Source organism: Sceloporus occidentalis, unplaced genomic scaffold (assembly GCF_023333645.1).
Source record: "Sceloporus occidentalis isolate IW3139 unplaced genomic scaffold, rSceOcc1.0.p SCAF_4, whole genome shotgun sequence".
NCBI classification, from domain to species: domain Eukaryota; kingdom Metazoa; phylum Chordata; class Lepidosauria; order Squamata; family Phrynosomatidae; genus Sceloporus; species Sceloporus occidentalis.
Window position 1 is genome coordinate 149,470,293 of NW_028316984.1, and position 20,362 is coordinate 149,490,654.

Genomic DNA, 20,362 nt, shown 5'->3' on the forward strand with positions numbered 1-20,362 from the left:
ACTAAAAAAAAATCTGTCATTTTGTTAAATACTTTCTAGTAAGTAAATGACTATGTGGAACCAACCGAAAAGTAGGAATTAGTACAGTGGTTGTTCATATTTTCAGCTGATTAGTTTGCAGCAGATTTGCCTTGACAAAAAAGGCCCATTGTGTAAAGAATAAATAGTGCCGATGCTGAGAAAGTGTAATGCTGTACACAGGATACAAAATCTCCACTTTTCTCCTTTGTAACATTTGGCAGAAATTTGTGTTTTAGACCACGTCACAGGTCTGAAAATGTACACTCAAGAGCAGTGTGTGATCAGAGGGAACTGCCTCCTTATGTTGTGAACTAGACAGTGTGACAGATATTGCCTTGGAATAATCATATCGAAATGAATTAATATATGTGCAAGCATCCTATGTGTTACTGTGATTTGCCCAACATGGAAGCAAATCAACTTTCTGAAAGCAACTCGCTCTCAGATCCAGGGAGTGTGACAGATGCTGAAGCAGGCCAAAACCTCTTCACTAAATTTTCTATGAAAACACTTTTTGGATTTACAGCTAAATTGGAATCAGGAACTTCAAAAGAGCAAGCAGTTCTTACAAGATTTCAAAATGACATTGAAAATATCAATGATGGTTTCACCAGCCATACTGACAACCAAGAAGTGGGGAGCAGTATCAATGGAGATGATGATTCAGATATAGTTCATGTGCTTCCAGAAATGTCAGAGGTTGAAAGAACAAACTGTGCTCAGTCTGCTCCAGAGGCTGGTACTGGCAGAACATCTGCCCTGGAGTCTGACGCCATTGCCCCAGTTGTCTCTGGAGTAGGTAAATCCAGTGACCCAGGAAACTGTAAGATTGACGGTGTACCTGTTGACTCCAAAGTTAATGTAAACATCACCACTAACCCAAGTGGGCACAAGACTGGTGCTTATGAGCTGGCTGACTTGGAACAGCAAGCAGTGGATCAGAGTGAGCCATCACTTTCCAATTCAGAATTTCTACACTCTCCTTTGTCTGAATTCAGCAAACAAGATAACAAGGAATCCATTATTGTTCAGGGTACTTTGGTTCATACAACAAGTGACACAGAATCAGACAATGAGGCTACAGGCCCACATACTGATGAAAATGTAATAAACAAATCTGTGCTAAACAGTGCTATGTCTTTGGAGGATAATGACCAAAATAAAGAAGAGGAAACAGGAGGATACGGAGATGCTATTAGAATTATAAACAGAGATAAAACAGAGAGAAATCTACCAAGTTCTAAATTGCCTTCTACAGAGATGGATGATACACCACAGGACATTTGTTCAGATACAACAAACATAACACCAGGGAATAAGAACATGATTTCTCCCCCTGGTGCAGGGGAAGATGCTCAGGAGACTGGAGAAGAACCCGGATCTCTCACAAACAATCCCAGTGCTGAATCCCTCCAAAAACATGCTTCAAGTGACAAGACTTTTCAACTTCCTGCCTTTTTTAGTGGGTTACGTGTTCGCAAGAAAGGATCATCTACTGAACTGGAAGAAACTGTTACGGAAATCAAGCAGAAGGACAGTGACTTAGCTATGCTTAAATTAAGACAGCCTGTTAAGAAGTCCCATGTTGCACCTGAACTAATTACTAAAAGAAAGCCATCAGAGCCCAAGCCTTCTCCTACCTTTCTAGAACAGCTGTCTCAGCTCTTAGGACCTAGAACTGAAGATAGAGATTCTGGTGAGGTTATAAGTGAATCTGGAACTAGTGATGATATCCAGGAAAGCAAATCTTCTGTAAGAGTGGAAACCACCAGCCCTTCTGAAGAGGCTAAACCAAGCCCAGCTGAGTCTGCACTAGATGCATTTAAAGCTTTGTTCACACGTCCTCCCAAAAAAGAGACAACTGCTGACCCTTCAGAGCTGGAAGCAATCAAACGCAAAATGAGACATGAAAAAGAATCATTGAAGGCTGTATTTGAAAGGAATACATCAAAACCTGGTGATGGAGCAACTGACATTAAGCCAGTAGGTTAATTAATATTTTTAATGCCATGTCTGGAGTATAGGTACACTTCTGAATTTTAATCTGGGCATTTGATGGGTGTAAACTGAGTTAATCATGGCATATGCTGATGGCAGAATGACCCAATTAAGTTGCTAAGTGGTATTAGTGAATGCTTCACTGTGTGGTATAGCAGGTTGAGCAATGGGCTATGACTTTGGAGATCAAGGTTTGCATCTCCGCTCAAGCATAAACCCCACTAGGTGACCTTGGGAAAGTCATACTCTCTCAGCCTCAGAGGATGGCAATGACAAACCACCTCTGAAGAAACTAGCCAAGAAAATCCTGTGATAGGTTCAACTTAGGATCACCATAAATAAAAAATAACTTAGAGGCACAAAACAACAACAAACACATTAAGATCAGTATTGTGTAAAAATGAAATTGCAAGTGGTGGAAATACAGGCTGTTATTTATCATGTACATCAGCCTCTAGAATGCAAAATTATTAATTTAAAAGTTATCCATGATTTGGGTTGCATATCCCCCTAAATCACACTGTGAAATAAATTACCAGTGTATTTCCCACTAAAATGGGACACTGAAGTCAAAATATGATTAATTTTTTATTTGAAATTTGGAGTTTGGCTTCTTTTTTTAGTTCAGATCAATAATCTCTCAACCATATTGACTGGTAAATACTAAGCATCAAAATAATAAATAATATTCACATTTATTACAGTTATATCTGAGTTATACCAAGTCTTTCCTTCAAGAAGCTTGACAGAATACATTATGTCCCTCTCTACAACCCATCTCATAATGACTGATTCAAATTTACAGTGATCATTTTTATTAAGTTGGGTATTTAACTGGGATCTTCCCATCTTTATCTAACCTTTAATCTGGTACCAATAAAATACTGTATTCGCATTGGTGGGTTGCCTCATGTGAGCTCTGTGGATGTAGGTAGTTGTCCCTGGTGGAAGAACTCATGCCCACGGAGACCATTGTGATTGTCCCATATGAACAAGCAAACACAAATTGGACCAAGTTACATGCACATACCCATATTGGTCCAGATTTGTATTTTAAAAAGCCTAAAAGTAACAGTACATGCTATCTTATTAGAACCACTAAAATACTGCAAAGTAGTAAGCAAGTTTTCAAATGACCCTAACTTTTTTCATATGGGATGTTCAGCAAAACAAAAAAGAATGTGGTGGAGAACAAATGAAGATGTACAAACACAAAATGGTTTAAGAGTGTCAGTTTGTTTTGTTTTTTAATACAGTACTGTAGTTTTTACATTACTTTTTTTGTAACTGTATAAAAATACTTGCCTGTTTGTACTGTTTTATTAGACTGATGCAGTTCCCTCAGAACAGGATGACAGAACTCCAGGAAGACTCCAGACTGTCTGGCCACCACCAAAAGCAAAGGATGAAGAAGAAAAAGTAGGATTAAAATACACAGAAGCAGGTAATAGAGAATGGTGTATTTTCTGTCAGTAAGCAAAAGTAATAATGCCAGGGTTCAGAAACTAGTTTTTAAAAGTTGGTAGTTGAGAACTTTGTTAAAAGTAAATTAATTTTTTGATAATAACAGTTTGCTTTGGTTGCACCTACGGTGAATGCTTACTTCAAATAGGTTGAAGGGAAAATAAAAATACACTCATCCCTCCCGATTCATGGGAGAACTGTTCTGGACACTCCCCTCCCACAAATTGGAAATATTGCACATATTCAAGCCCTATTGGTTATAATGGGGGGTACTTCCAAGCATGCACCACTGGCAAGCGCCCCATTTTGTCCCTCTCCGCTTGCCATCTGTAAAGGATCAAAACTGCAAATCCCAAGTCCGCAAGCGGGGAGGGACGAGTTTAATTGCTATTTATTGTGGAACCTTTGCTTTTATCTGTGAAATGAACATTTATGGTCATGTCATTAAGGAACTCTGTGCAATTTATTTAAATTGTGAAATCATTACGTTAAATATTGATACAATTTAGAATTTCTGTTTTTCAAGTCTGTGACTAGAGAAGTACAACATTAATATTGTAGCGTACTTTTTGGCAATCCAATTGCTTTGTTTACCTTTTTAAAATTATTTTCAAGCAGTTATTTTTAAATGTGCAGTAAGTGTTTGAAACTTGGCAATTGCCAAATTATATAGCTTAAGAAATGCTTCATCTGTTCCTTAAAATGGGACTTCCTTGTGCAATTAATTTGCTGTATGTTAGATAACTCTTTTATTTTAAGAGAACGTTCTTTACTTTTAAGAAGTTAAATTATACTAATTTGTTTGTTATGAGTAATAACCAAAGGGCTTTAGGTGCATGTCAGAGTTTGGAAAAGTTGCTTTTGGGGGATATTTCCCCCAAATCCGTCAGCCATCATGGCCAGTGGTTGTGCTGGTTAGGAAACTGTAAGAATTGTAGTCCCCAAAAGAGCTTAGAACATTTCTAAACTCTTTGCAGGGGAACACCATCTATGGTCTTGCTGTCTACCCACTATACTGTACCTCCCAGAGGAAAGTTGGATTATCCCTAGGAGCAGCCCTCTCTGTCTCGTTTTTGGTTATGGCTCTGTATCTGTGCCATGTATAAGATTCTTCTCTGTCAATGGTAGCATTCCTGTAGCATAATTTTTCTCAGAAAGATTGCACCCTCACTAAGGGAAGATCAAAGTTGATCCCTTCATCTGCTGCCTCCAAGTGACATTTCCCCCACTCTCTCTAGGATCCACCACCCACTCAGAGCAGGTGAGGAAGGGACATAGGGGGAAAGGGATTGGATGTAGATGAAGATGCCCAGCTTCTCCATTCCACCAGTGAGAGTTTTCCATTGAACCAGAAGTTTACATTATTTGTATCGCCACACTGATTCCTTCTTCGTGTGTATGGTGTTTTGTTGTTGTTGTTTTGGTGGATTCTCTAATATGACAATTAAAGCAATCTAATTCTACCTCTTGTGATGACAATAATAGCAAAAATAGTACAGTCAGCTGAAGGCCCCTTGATTCTTGGTGACAAAGGAGTTTATCACACGGGAGGAATTTCTCTTAATTTCAAATGAAAAGAAAGTGGGGCCAAAATGTATTCACATGAATTTGCTAGTTCAGCAAATTTACGTGAATTCGAATTGCGTTCGAACTGACTTCCCATTGCCTGAAAATAACTTGCCATTGCCCAAAATTGCATGTGATCACCTCTCACGCAATAACGTGAAACCCCATGATTGCGTTCAGGCTGACTTCCTATTGCCCGAAATTGCATGTGGTAGTCTATCACACAATAACGTTAAACCCCATGATTGCGTTCGGATTGCCATTGGATTATACTTCCAATTTCCCTTGTCTGATAACGTCCAAAAGCAATGACTACCAGCCCCACTGTGCACATGCATGAGGAAAATCTGCATCCTGGCAGCTGTTTGCTGTTATTTACAAGAGTAGACTTTTTCTTTAAAAGAAAGGCAGTTCATTTCTTCTTACTGTTTAAAAAATGCTTTTTGAAATGCTAGTTTATAAAACTACATATTTCAGCCCAGTTAAATATTGTACTGTTTGTTATTAACCATACATAAAGTTGCAATAATTAGTATACCAAATATATTCTGATTTGCTCAGGGCCTGGATTTTAAAGTATTATTATTATTCATTCAGTGACTGAATGCAACAGCAAATTTAGGAGGATTCATACAAGCGGGAGTGTTCTAAAGGAGTGTGAATCATACAGCCCTCCAGATATTGTTAGATTAGAACTGTTAGCCTTAGCCAGCATTGAAAGTGGTGAAGAATGCTGTGGGTTGGAGCCCAATAACATCGGCACAAACAATTCTTACCCTTGCATTATACAAAACATTTTGCCATTTTTACTTAGTGCTTTTGGATGCATTCCCTTTATTCCCAAACACTCCCAAAAGCCTATCCAGAAGATGCTACAGTCCATAGTAATGTTTATTTCACTTAGGTTCAATGATAATATTCTAATATTTAGGCATAGATACTTGTGCTAAAATTAGCATTGTCTTCTTGTTGACATCATTTGGTTATGGTTAAGTGCTAAGGGTGAACATTATACGCTATGAAATGCTTTTCAGAGTTATTGTAATTGTGTTGTACAGAATGGTCTTTACTTGCCACTTTGAATCCTGTTTTTCATATCAAAGTACAAACTGTATCTACGTATGGCAGTGCAATGTATTTATTTGTTCATACATATGTGTTCATAGATAAGCCAAACAGGTAGATTTACAACATGTACATTAGGCTGGTAATAATTGGATTACAATTGTTTTAGGTGTCATTTGTGCTAGAAAGCAAGATATATCTTATTGATATTATTGTTTTATTATTTTATTATTTTAGCTATGCTTTATTGAATTGTTTTTACAATTTGAGATTTTTTTTAAAAAGAGGAAAGAAATAATTCAAATTCCAAAAAGCAAAGCTTGATTTTGCCATTTTATATAAGCGACACAATTTTTCTATGCCATTGTATTTGAGCATCCATGGATTCTTGTATCCATGGAGGTTCCTGGAACAAAATCCCAGCAGATACCAAGGGCACACTGTATCTACTGCTTGACTGTTGTTCTTAGGTTTATTTTATTTGTTGTATCAGTAATAGAAAACATAAACAGCTATAAACATAGAAAGTAATATACATATACATAATTGTGCCACACTGGGTTAAGGTACAAATTCTTTTACAGTAGCTCCATTCAGTCTGTCAAATCTTGGCCTAGCTCTGGGAGGGGATAGAATTGGAGTGCTATAAGATGAGGGGTGAGCACAGCTCATGAGCTGTGCACTCCCTTACCTATTTTTACTCCCCCACTCTAAAAGATTTGCAGTGAAAAATGCAGAATCACACTCCTGGAAGCCTTCAGGAAATTTAGTTTAGTCAGGTGGCATCACTAGGGTTGGTGTCACCCAGTGCGGTGGGGTGAGAATTCTTGCTCCCCACCCTGCCAAGACTGCCACCCCGACATTCAGAGTCCCACATGCTTGACACCCTACCAGACTTGGACGGCAGCTGCAATCCCTAAAGGCCTGTGTCAGCCACTATGTCAGAAGGCAGCCCTTTCCTGGGGGTACCACTCCATTGTTCAGTCCACACCCTCCTAGTGACTCAAATGGTTTAACCTGTAATCACTGCATGATCTTGGGAAAGTCACTTTCTCTCGGCCTCAGAGAAAGACAAAAGGAACAATTCTGAACAAATTTTGCCAAGAAAACACTATGCCAAGAAAGCCTTAGTAATTCCATAAGTTGGAAATAACTTGAAGGCACACAATAATTTTCCTTGAAGGTCACCTCTAGACACATACACCTTTGTTCTTTCTCTCTTGCTCTGTGAAGTATTAGCCTTTTAATTTCTAATTTCATAAATGGAACATGGGAAATTAGATGTCATAGATGGGACATGCTTCACTTCCCCATTTTTTATATTATATATTAATTATATGAGTAGTGATCCCACTCTGCAGTGGTGGAAATCGTAATGATCCTGATATAGAGATTGTGTTATTTTTATGGTCTTCGGTGCATTGGTTGCCAAATGGTGTTATTGACAATAACAAGCTTGGAAGTCAAAGACAGCAGGCAGCGATATGTAGCTGGGGGGGGGGGGGGGGTTGGTCATCAACATATATTATAAACCATTCTGTTAGAGAATTTATATGTCAGCATATCACCTCCCTTAATGTAGAAAACATGGATTCCACGCTCTTTCCCATATTTAAAATTTGAAAAATCCTCAGGGGTATATTAAAAAATACAGAAGAATTCTGAGAACTGAAGTTCAATAATTTAATAACATAGGTTCATATGTCACCACATTTTCAAGGAATAAACATGGTTGTCTTCTTCAGCCTGTGAGGTTGGTTATGGTGAGGCACAGTGATTGTCCCAAGATGACTTAAACTGAATCTACGCTGCAGGAATAATACAGTTTGACATCACTTTAACTGCCATAGCTCAATGCTGTGGAATTCTGGGATGTTTAGGTTTTTGAAATATTTAACCTTCTCTGTCAGACAGCTCTGGTGAAACAACAAACTACATATCCCAGGATTCCATAGCATGGAGTCATGGCAGTTAAAGAGGTGTCAGACTGCATTGATTCTGTTGTGTGGCAACAACCTCAGTGACTTGAAATGTGATTTAAAGCAGTTTGAAGCTGGGTTTTCATACTACTGGTCTGGCCAAGCAGACCACCACACTGGTTCAGCAAATCAGGTTCCCATCTGCTTGTACAATGCGGTAATTTAATTCAGGGACATTTCAAGATTTAATGTCCTAATTCCTAGTTATATGGTTCTTTGAATATACATTAACTGTTGGAGTTACAGTTTTTTGTTCTTTGTACCATTATTTGGTTTTCCTCTGCTATAGCTCTTATTTTCTCAATTTAGTCTACAGTGCAGGGACAATCAACTAGATACTGGCGAATAATATATTAGCTGTAAGGATCACTTTAGCTATAAAGTTATTTCATTGTGGGAAGAGGAAGTAATGTAATGTAGTATATTGTAAAATTGCAGTTTTGTATCCTTGTAAATAAGGAACAAAAAGACTGTTAATGGGATTTACATGGATATTGAGTTATAAGTCTCATCAACCTTTATAGGTGTGCTGTAGTTGGATCAAAAATTGGATTTAGTCCTACACATCTGTCACAAGCATTGGCTGAACTAAACTGTGTGCCCTCGTCAGAAATTTTAATACCCATTTGGAAGCATTAATATAACATTTCAAATGGTTTCTTCTGTTAATACAGTGACAGCATGGTAGTCGGAGTCCTAAATTCATGCAAATGAAAACATGTTAGACTGCCAAAATGATAATGACACACAATAGTGTTATTATTTTATTCTCTTATCTTTTATTATTAAGTCACCTGCTGTTGTATGTCTTCAAGTCATTTCCGAGTTAAGGTGACCCTAAGGCGACCCGATCATTACCTTTCCTTGGCAAGATTTGTCTTTGGCTGCATCTGCATTGCAGAAATAATCCAGTTTGACAACACTTTAACTGCCATGGTCCCATCCTATGGAGTTCTGGGATTTGTAGTGGCACCGGAGCTCTCTGAAAGAGAAGGCTAAATGTCTCACAAAGCTATAATGCCCAGAATTGTGGCAGTCACAATGTGATGTCAAACTGGATTTTTTCTGCAGTGAGTATGCAGCCTTTGCCTTACAGTATATAAAGGTTTGCTTTTGCCTTACACTGTTGTTGTGTGTCTTCAAGTGATTTTTGACTTATGCCAGCTGTTAGATGAATCTATCTTGGGGTTTTCTTGGCAAGATTTGTTCAGAGGAGATTTGTTATCGCCTTTCCCTGAGGCTGGGAGGATGTGACTTGCTCAAGATCACCCAGTGGGTTTCATGGCTGAGCTGGCAATTGAACCCCAGTCTCCAGAATTATAGTCCAACCCTCAAACCACTACACCCGCTGGCTGCTTTACATTATATGGACAGAAAATATTTTTAGGACCAAGTTGCTTTAGCTAAAAATTATGATAGAGTAATACTATAAGGTTCAGAAAATCAACTTTATTATGATCACAAAACATGCCTATTAAAAATAATGTACTATACAGTATTGATTTTTAAATGGCATTGTTTCTTGCTATAAAAGCAGCAATTGCAAAAGTTAGATAGAATAATAATAATAATAATAATAATTTGTTTTATTTATATACCGCTATTCCAAAGATCATAGCGGTGAACAGCAAGTAAGCTAATTAGCAAGTAAGCTAATCCTCTTCATTTCAAACATTAATAGTGAAGAGAGAAAAGGAAAAAAGAGCAACCAACATTGGCTAGCTGCTATTGTTGGAAATAATCATGGTGAAATAGAATGACTGCCAATTGCCTTGTTTGATTGGTTTTTAGTTTTGTATGTTTGCATATTTGCAAGGCTATGTCCCTTCACTGCTCTTTTTTAAAGTTGCTTCATTCTGCAGCAAAGTCATGCGGTCTCTATGGCACCTCAATTTCCATGGCAACAGAGTTTGACGGTATACACACTATTTTTACTTCAGTGAGACTGAGAACCTGGGTTGTGAATGAAAAACCTCTTATTAAAACAAAAGTGCTTTACATGAAGTTTGAGAATAAAACTGTATGTCACAGAGAAATGGATTTCAACTTTATTACTTAGAGTAACTCAATGTGTTTTTATTAAACAAAGCTGCTTTTGCGTTGAATTATGCATAAAGTGACATTTAGAAGGCTGGCTTAGAAGCCATAAAATCATCAATGCAATTTGTGTCCATGATAAATGACGGATTTTGAAGATCTGTCTCACTACTGCTTTGATGTCCACCTTTATGCAGCCCAAAATAAAGTTTGATTCTTTTAATTGTCCTCCGCTTCAGATTATCTTTCACTTTCTATGAAACTGATACTTTCATTAAGCACTGGCTGCTTGATGATTATTTATTTAGATATTACTATTCATAGAAACTGAGTGCACAATAGCAGTTAGCTCTATATTTTAGTTGCTCAGTAAGATCAGGTCATGTGAAATTAGCTTCTGTTTATTTACCCCTTCCCTGGTTTCTTTTGGAAAAGGCAGTGTCTTTCTAGACAAAGATAATGTAATAAATCTAATCCTCTTTGAAGTTCAGCCAAGCAGCTGATCAGTATAGGAATACAAATGTTTTTTAAAATCAAGCTAGAAACTTAAAGCACCCAAATGGGTTGCTTTGCATCCAAATTGATGAGTTTTTAAAAACGTTTTGGATTTTTTAAAAAAATTATTGTACATAAATCAGTATGTCCTGTAACAGAACAAGCATGGCATAGTGGTTTGATCATTGGACTGTGGCTTGGGAGACCAGAGTTCAAATCCCCGTTTGGCCATGGAAACCCACTGGATGATCTTGGACAAGCCACACACTCTCAGCCTCAGAGGAAGGCAAAGGGAACCCCCCTCTAAACAAATCTTGCCCCCCAAAAAAGCCCTGTGGTAGGTTCCTCTTATGATCACCATCAGTCAAAAATGACTTGAAGGCACACTATACAACAACATTTAATAATATCCAATTCATTGCAGTTTCCATTTGTGTAGCATGTAGCATAAAGCCTTTTATGTCTTTGTGCTTCAGCTTTTCATTTCCATTCATAAACACAAGGGAGATTTTCACACAGGGATAGGATAGGGATGAGATCACTCCCCTGTCCTTATCCCGTCCTTAACCTGTCCATGACTGTTATGGCATGAAAGACTTTCAAATCGTAGCACCAATCCCATCATTAATCTGTCATTAAAGCAGTATTGCTTTAATATGAACTTCCTTTAATGCAAAATGCCAATCAATGTCACTTTAATGATAGGTTCATGGTGAGATAAAGACAGGGTCTGTGCAATTTCATCTGAAAGCCTTTTGCACAATGGCCGTCATTCGCACTTCCCAAACAGGACATAAACATGATGGGAACATGACGGGACAGGGAGGGGGTGTTCCTCATCTGATAATCCCCATTGATCAATAAGAGCCTTCTGCAGTAGGTGATTTCAAGCAATAGGTTTGTGATTCCTGCAATTTTACTTAACCAATAAGTATTTAATTCAGGGCATCTGAGGCACATAGTGAATATCAACCACCTGTCAGAGGTGATAGAACCTCTCTAACAATTTGGTGACAAGGTTTTATGCATCAAAGCTAGGAGCCATAGAATAAGGTACCATCTGTGCATTAATTTTCTTTTCTTTTGTTTGTGCTGATCTTGATTGGAAAGCTGGTGCTGATCAAATCTGACCCATGAACTGTATGTTCATGAACTTACAATTTAGGTTAGATTATCATAATGACTTCAGTCCAAATCCCATTCCACATTTTGCCTCCACTAGTGACTTACACATGTGTGCTGCTTTCCCTTTATTAATAATGGCTACCATTCAGGTTACAGAGCCATAACCTACAGTTATGCAAATATATATGCAAATATATATATGTTACATATCTTGTAGTACCTTTGAGACTATCTGAAAGAAAAAAGAAGGTAGTACGAGCATTCATAGACTTGAGCCTATTTCCTCAGATGCATCTGAAGAAGGCTCAAGGCTATGAAAGCTCATGTTACCAGCTTCTTAGGGGTTAAACAGACCGGCAAGAAATGCTGGAATTAGAGTGGAGTGTGGGTGTGGCACCCGCATGCTGCACAGCCGGACTCCACCAGCTTTACACTGCCTGAACAGCCACATGGTGGGTGGCATCACGCCGTTTCTTTGAAACAACATTCAGACATGCTGCATCAAAGAAAAGCTGCCACCATGGTGGCAAGGGCAGTTTTTTGCTATTCTAAAAAGGAGGGGCAAACTGCCAGACTGGGGGCGTGTGTTTGCTGCAGCCCCAATCCAGCACTGAAAGGGGCAGCCCCTTAGTCTCAAAGATGCTACAAGATCCTTTTGCATAGTGATTTTCCAGACTAACATGGTTATGGCTTTAGTTATATATACATAACTAAGTAGCCAATATCAGCAGTTAGCTTCTCTAACAGAAATTTTCAAATATTGTTAATGTTCTAGGCAGCATGCCCTTTACTGCTGTTGCTTGAGAAAGGCAAAATATCTGCTTGACTTGAAACCGTGTGTAATTTATATCTCCTAAAGTTTATTTTACATCCTGTCTGGTATAATTGGTCTGCCACATTTAAACAAACCCTGAATTCTTTAAAACCTGATATCTACCCATGTGCATCATGGGTCAGTACTCAATTCTGTATGCTGTTCTTAGTATATTGAAAAGGGGCATATCAGCGAAGGACTCAGAGCTATATAGTAAGAGAGTTATGTAGATATGGCTATTTTGTTTTGCAGTTTCTTGAAGCTTTTTAAGACAGAGTTTCATGTCTAATGGATTTCCCTTTTGAGCTCCATATTTTTCCAGTTTGATGTACTTTCATTTTTAATTAATTGTATAACTTGGCCTAACTGAAAAGCTGTTAAATACAGTCGGCCCACCCCATATGCAGACTTGTGCTCACACGGACGGGAAGCCCCATTTAGACAAATAGCGTGCAAGCTACACATGGGAGCAGGCCCCATTCATCTAAATGGGACTTGAGCATGCATGGAATTCACTTTATGTGCTGGGGGGTCTGGAATGGATCCCCGACTTAAAGCAAGGGTCCACTGTATAAGTCTAGGATCTCTGTTACTAGTCACTGTATATTTAGCAAAATTGGAAAATCTGTAGGTTTTTTTTTTCACCTTTAAAAATAAAGTTGCTTAATGTTTGCCAGATTTTCTGTGTAATAGATGTTGGGTGAATGGGTATGGCTGGAAAAAGGAAGCATACGTTTGGTGTTAAGAATAGTTTTTATAAGTGCAGTTATACCTAAGAGTACTAAATTCAGAGTAGTAGTGATGTTTTTACCATTTGTTGTTGTTGTTTTAGTTGTTCAGGAGGGAGATTGGTAATCATTTTCAATTTCAAATAGTTTCTTTTTTTCAAATGTATTGACCAAATGGTTTCAAAATGAGTTGTAATTCAGAATTGGCAAGGTGAGGTTTTGTAAATCCAGCAATACGTTTTCATTGTATAAACATCAACAACATTGTGGAAGTATTCTAGGTTTCTGGAATGGGTTTGCCACTGAAGATGTCATTGAACGTTTTTGCTCATCAGGGAAACCATTTGAGGTAGAGGAATTGTTGTTTTTAATGTATTTTATTATTGCTTTGACATTTTTTCAATAGAGATTGGTGATAATTTTTTTCAAATTTTAAGCATTTTTTTTAAAAAATAAATTCATTCATGTTTGAACAGGGTGCAGTTGCAGGGTTGTTTAATGTAGCAGTATAATAGTTAATTTCTATGGGGTTTAATTTAATTTCATTGTTTTTGTTTTCAGTTGGCATATTTATTTATTTTTCTGCTCTCCTTTTTACTGCTTGAGACAACAGTTTGTAATTTTTACTTACAAATTTGTACTATAGGCTTTGGGAAAAAAAAAACACTTTGGGGCATAATCGGAGTGCGGCGTTTACACACCACATGCTCCAATGATGCCCTGAGCCCAGCATGAAGCCATCGGGCTGCCCAAACATGGGCACCTTTAAGGCGCTCCGGTGGCACAGTGTTTATACAGCACACGTAGCCGGAGTGACTTGAAGCTGGCAATGGCGAATAGGCAAAAGCCAGCTTTTTGCTGCCCAAAAAGGAGCAGATATTTGCCACTCTTTTTGGGCTTACTTCAAAGCAGATTGGGGCCATGGCATGTGGTTACCAAAGCCCCAGTCTATCTTCAGAAGGAGTGGCTTCAAGCTGGCCCTTCCTGCCAGTCTGTTTCGCTTCTTTAACACCCATCGCTCATTGCTATCGAATTCTGGGAACTGTAGTTTGTGAAACATTTAGTCTTCTCTGGCAGAGAGCTCTCACAACCAAGTACAATTCCCAGAATTCCATAGTACTGAGCCATGCCGATTAAAGTGGTTTCAAACTAGATCATTTCTGCAGTGCATATGCAGCCACAGTCATTAGAGTTCTTTGTTTAGTTAGCCAGGATGGCTGATTTTTTTCTTGCTTAAAAGGGTGTGATGTCATGTCAATTTTCATTCTTGAAATAATTCTTTCTTTACTCTAGCACTTTCTCATATTATGTGTCCTCTTAATATGATTACAGAGTATTTCACAGTGTGTTCTGGGTGTATATTTATTAAATAAAGACATTTTATTTTTATATATATATTTAAAAAAACTTTCTAAGCAAATCATTGAGTCCGAACAGACAGGCCAAAATAAAGCTGCTTTGGGTCACTTTAGAGCTATGCTGTTTAAATGATGCATGTGTCCTAAGAGGCCAGAAGCCGCACCAAAGCCATGCTCCAGTCCTAATCACTGGAGCACAGCTTTGCCGCAGCTTCTGGCCTCTTAACATATGTGTGTCATTTAAACAGCATCTCTCCAAAGTGACCCAAAACAGCTTTATTTTTGGCCTGTCTGTTTGGGCCTGTTGAATCATAGGTCTGAATTAAATCTCCAGATAATAGTTTTGGGAGAGGATGGTCTTACCCACCAGATCATGAGGAAGAATGTGTATTCTGAGTAGATTATTGATTCTGTTTTGACTTCCACAATATTTTTAAGAGGGAGGCTGAAACAAAAACTTGATCTAAAGAAGAAAGAAGATACTTTTGAGGATTGTGTATTATCTTTCTTCAAGGGGTGAGAGGCTCTCCCTGAGTCAATGAGACCAGCTTTCATAGAATCAGAGTTGGAAGAGACCACAAGGGCCATCCAGTCCAACCCTCTGCCATGCAGGAAATCTCGGTCAAAACATACCTGACAGATGGCCATCCAACCTCTGTTTAAAGACCTCCTTAAAAGCTTTGTCTTTTAAGTCTGTGGAGCTCAATATAGGTTGATTTTTTATTTCCCTCTAGCTTTGATCTATCCAATTTGTTACAGAATACTTTGTTTCAGTCTTCCCCTATAATTATTTCCCCTTTCAGCAAAATCTGCAAATCTGTTTCTGATTGCTTGGTTGGCATAAAAAGATCTAGTTGTCACCTTTCTGCTCCGTTTTCTTTCAGGATTATGAATCTAGCATTATCCCAGGGGTAGGCAACCTTTTTGAGCCGGGGGCCGGGTTGCTGTCCCTCAGGCGACTGGGGGGCCGAAGCCGGGGTGTGGAGCTTCCACCCTCTGGGGCGGGGCCGCGTGCCGGGGGTGGAGCTTCCACCCTCCGGGGGTGGGGCCACGTGCCGGGGTGGAGCTTCCACCATACGGGGGCGGGGCCGTGTGCCGTGGTGGAGCTTCCACCCTCCGGGGGCCAGGCCTCCCCATCTTTGCCGGCCCCTGACGGGGCCCCAGGCCCCGTCAGAGGCCGGCAAAAAAGCTGGTGGGGGCCGCCAGCACTGGAGGCCTCCTCCTCTTTGCCGGTCCTTTTTCCGTCGCTGGGGCCCTCCAAGAGGGCTCCGGCAGTGTCAGCGGGCCTCTGGGAGGCCCTTTTGCCATTGCCGGGGCCCTCTTGGAGGGCCCCAGCAAAGGCAACCAGCCTCCCAGAGGCCCCCTGCCGCCGCCGGACCCCTCTTGGAGGGCGCCAGCGATGGCAACAGGCCTCCCAGAGGCCCCTGCCCCCGCCGGGGCCCCGTTGGAGAGCCCCAGCGAAGGCAACGGGCCTCCCAGAGGCCTGCTGCCACCGTCGGAGCCCTGTTTGAGGGCTCCGGCGGCCGCAGCGGGCCTCCTGGAGGCCGAAGTCTCATATGACTTTTTCTGTGGTTGCGCGAGACTTCACCTCTGGATGCCACCATTTTTTCGCCCAAAATGGCGGCGAAGTCTCGCACGACCTCACCGCCATTTTGGACAAAAAAATGGAGGCGCCCAGAGCAGCGAAAAGCCGCGATCGGCGGCAGCGGCAGCAGCAGCAGCCAGGGGCCGGTCCAAAGGCCTCTGCGGGCCGGAGGTTGCCAACCCCTGCATTATCCCCTCCCCATTATAGTTAGTCATGATTTTGCTATAATAACTTTTGGACTTTCCTCTTATGAACTGAAAACCAAATGAGGATGTGGCTCGAACAGATTTTTGGTTGTTGGCATGGGTTTCTTGCAAGAATAGTGTGCTGGGAAGTAGTGTAGCAACAGGTTTTAGCATTTTTGCTCATTCCATATTTAAACCCAATTCATTTACATTAACTACATGGGACATTTTGGACAGTCACACCATCTCGACTTCAGAAAGAGTGAGCACTTGCCTCAGAAGCTGGCCGATATCAATAGCACCATCCTCGTCATCATCCTCATCATCACTATCATTGTTAAAACAATGTTAAAAAAATAAAATAAAAACAAGGGAAACTTTGATATTAATAATAATAAAAATAGCAAAAAATAAAATAAAAAACAAGGGAAACTTGGATATTTTAGATAATAAACATAGCAAAAAATAAAATAAAAAACAAGGGAAACTTGGCTATTTAAAATAATAAAAATAGCAAAAAATAAAATAAAAAAACAAGGGAAACTTGGATAATAATAATAAAAATAGCAAAAAATAAAATAAAAAACAAGGGAAACTTGGATATTTTAGATAATAAAAATAGCAAAAAATAAAATAAAAACAAGGGAAACTTGGATATTTTAAATAATAAAAATAGCAAAAAATAAAATAAAAACAAGGGAAACTTGGATATTAATAATAATAAAAATAGCAAAAAATAAAATAAAAACAAGGGAAACTTGGATATTTTAAATAGTAATAAAAATTAACCAAAAATAATAGAAATAATAGATTCAAATCACTGCACCACACTGACTCTCTTAAACAGGCCTGCCCTGAATGAATGAATGAATGAATAAATAAATAAATAAATAAATAAGGGAAATCTAAAATGAGACTCACCTCCCCTTCTCCTGCTGCTCCTGTTTGTATTTCGCACTAGAGCCCTTTCCCCTCCCTCTGGCCCAGAGTCCACTCCGCCTCCTCCTCTTCTGAGGCTCCGCCTCCTTAGGGGGACCAGCTCCCTTTGGAGGCTGGCACGCGGCCAGGGCCCAGCCACGCAAGCGGGCCGATTGAGCACTTCCGCCAGTCGGTCGCGGAGGAGGAGGCAGAGGAGGAGGTGGGTGGCCAGCCGGGCCCCATGAGCGGCTGTGCGCGGCCATGTAAAAGGAGCGTGCAGGGGCAGAGGAGGTGGAGGAGGAGGCAGAGGACCCTCCGGCTGTATGAGTGGCCGCGTGCGGCCATTCTGAAGGAGCGCACGAGGACGGAGGAGGAGGAGGCGGAGGAGGAAGTGGGTGGCCAGCCGGCTGCTTGAGCGGCCGCAGCCATAAGGAGGGCACGCGGGGGAGCGGAGGAGGAGGATGGCCGCAGGCGGGACAAATCCTGCTTTTGGTGGGAAACTGGACCGGGACCGGGCCAGGACCGCCAAAAGCGGGATCGTCCCGCCTGCAGGTGGGTTATGGCATCCCTAGTCATATTGTAAGTGCAGTATTCTGATTTGCTGTTTGATTGTTAGAGATGCCAACTGTGAGGTGTAAGTAACCAACTCTCTACCTGGTATGGCGAAGAGGCGATGTAAAGCAGAGTACATCATTCAGCTACTGCCCAGGTTTAGCAACCCATTTCTCCAAATAGGGGAGGGGGGTTGAACTAAGAAGGCTTGCTGTGGTACAAAGCAAGGTATTGCTTAAAATGGCCTCATTCACTCTGATGCGGGGGGGGGGAGTGGACCAATGTAGCACCCCTGTAGGTCAGCATCATTCTTGCAGGGAGGGAACAGGAAGAGCACAGAGAGAAGGCAGAAGGGGGAGATGGGCACTAGAGACAGAAAGGGGGAGGAGAAAACAGGAAAAATGTTGGGATAAATGCTAACACTTGCAAGGGGGGATAAAGACAAGTGGCTCAGCATTCAGGAAATATACTATACTAATACTTAATCTGCTGCTGAAAAAATATTAATTTAAAATAAATTTAATATTTAAAATAATCATTTGAAATAAATAAAAACTTTATAAATAGCCTTTGGGCATTATTTTTGTTTGAGCCCAGTGTTTTGAAATTTGGGGGAGGGGTTGAGGCAGTGCTCTTGTGGTACAATGCAGGGAGGCTTTCAATATAGCTGTGCTTGTATCTGTAAAGGAGAGTCTGTGTATACTGTAAACCAATAATACGGCAGTGTCCATTTGTTGATAGATCTCAGCATATGAAACCAGTTTTATGTGTTTTTTTCTTTTAAAGGTGAATTTCCAGTTGTTTTCTGAATGTGTGAGGGAAAACTAGGGTGGATATTATTTTCTGCTTTTGGTTCCTCTTGGTACAGATTCATAAATGGTGATCATTTTGGTTTTAATAGAGGCTACACATGTTTTTCTATGGCCCCATACAGACAGGCCAAAATAAAGCTGCTTCGCTTCACTTTGGAGGTATGCTGTTTAAATGATGCATGTGTCCTAAAATTAGTTTGAAGGTGAATCTCCACTTGTATTTTGTATTTTCTTGCTGCAGGGGTTCAATAGATGGTTTAAATTCACTCTGCCTTCATAAAGTCTGAGGTGAAAGGTATTGGTAAACCATGAATGTAGCCTCTCGCTTCTAGATTTCGAAGGGCTGATAATCCCTGCCAAACGTGAACTTTTGGGGGATGCATTGTGAACCTGACAATTATGTCTGTCTAATTATTTATTTGATTTCTATTCTGCCTTTTTCTAAAGTGACTCACTGAAACATTTAAAGATCTTTTTCAACCAGTTAAACCTCTGTATGCTCATTTTATGTCTGCCGTAGTTAATTGAAAGTCTGGGCATGAGTCATTAATCCAAGTAATTAATTCAGCGTGTTCTTTTTCTGGAAAGCCCAGGGAAGTGCAGGTGTAAATGTCTTCAACAATTTTCAAGGTCTTCCACCCTGTGCTTGAAATACCGAAATATTGTATTGTCTGTATTTAAAAACTTAAAACTGGATGAGTTTTAAGATGACAGACCAGTGTTTTTGTAGATCTTTAACTATATCTGTTCTAAATGGTTGTAGAAGGTGTCAAATTGATATGTCTGCTGGAAGAATATTGTTTGCTTTGATTCTTTAATAACCTTCAGGTTGTCCTTTATCATGGCTGCTGAATAATCCTGCACTCTGCACTCTAACTGGACATTTTTTACCATTAGCATTGGAAGGGTGATGAAGGAAGGCAGAAGCACAGACTTTCAGTGCCAGGTTACTGTAACATGTCTACAGTAAATAATGCAATAAAGCTTGAGCTGAGAAAGAATGGGGTTCTGCTCTAGCCAATTTTACTGTAGCAGTGTGTGCCTGCCTGCAATAGACAAATTGGACAGCAGCTGCCTCCAGAATCCCTTACTGAGCATGTATGAACAACAGAATAGATAAAAGGGGAAAACAGATAAGCCTGGCTTACAAGCATAATATATAAGGGCAAGTCTGCACTTGCTGTAAAATCCGGGTGGACCCTGCGTTTATCTACACTGCTGTTACTAAGGACATTGAGGCAAATTGCAGCAAAAGGCTTAAGCAGCTGCATATTCCCCCATCCCAATGTTACTTTACATTAAAGTGGTGGAGCACAAGCCAGTTTCCCCAAAACATTTTTGGCCACACTTTCATCTCTGCTCTATTATTAATTTTCCTGTCTGTCAAGCATGCAAACATACATATTTCTGCCCTTGTCTAAGACAATCCTCTGCCTCCTTTCTTACCACTGAAGGACTCACCTTTGGCCATCTCTAATGCTAAGCTAAGCAGTTAATTGGAGGTGTGCAGATACAGGTATAAATATATACCAAGAAGATACACTGATACCCAGTTATGCGCAGCACCCTTTTTACAAAAAGGCAAACAAGCTTCCTGAACTTCCCATCTCTTGAGAACTGTCATTTCCTGATGGGAATGATCATGTGACTGCCATTCCCT

The 20,362-nt window shown here is 40.0% G+C and overlaps 1 protein-coding gene across 4 annotated transcripts in view; it reads left to right on the forward strand.

Moving 5' to 3' along the window:
* FMN1 (formin 1) overlaps nt 1-20,362 on the forward strand; it is a 220,154-nt gene that overhangs the window by 60,996 nt on the left and 138,796 nt on the right. For 2 of the 4 annotated variants that reach the window (XM_089521999.1, XM_089522000.1), the window contains exon 4: nt 3,346-3,463. The exons of 1 other annotated variant lie outside the window; for it this stretch is intronic. In XM_089521999.1, coding sequence (XP_089378125.1) covers nt 3,346-3,463 — 118 coding nt within the window. Of the gene's footprint in view, nt 1-426; nt 2,005-3,345; nt 3,464-20,362 lie in introns of those variants that run through there. One more of the 4 variants, XM_089522002.1, reaches the window with a different exon arrangement.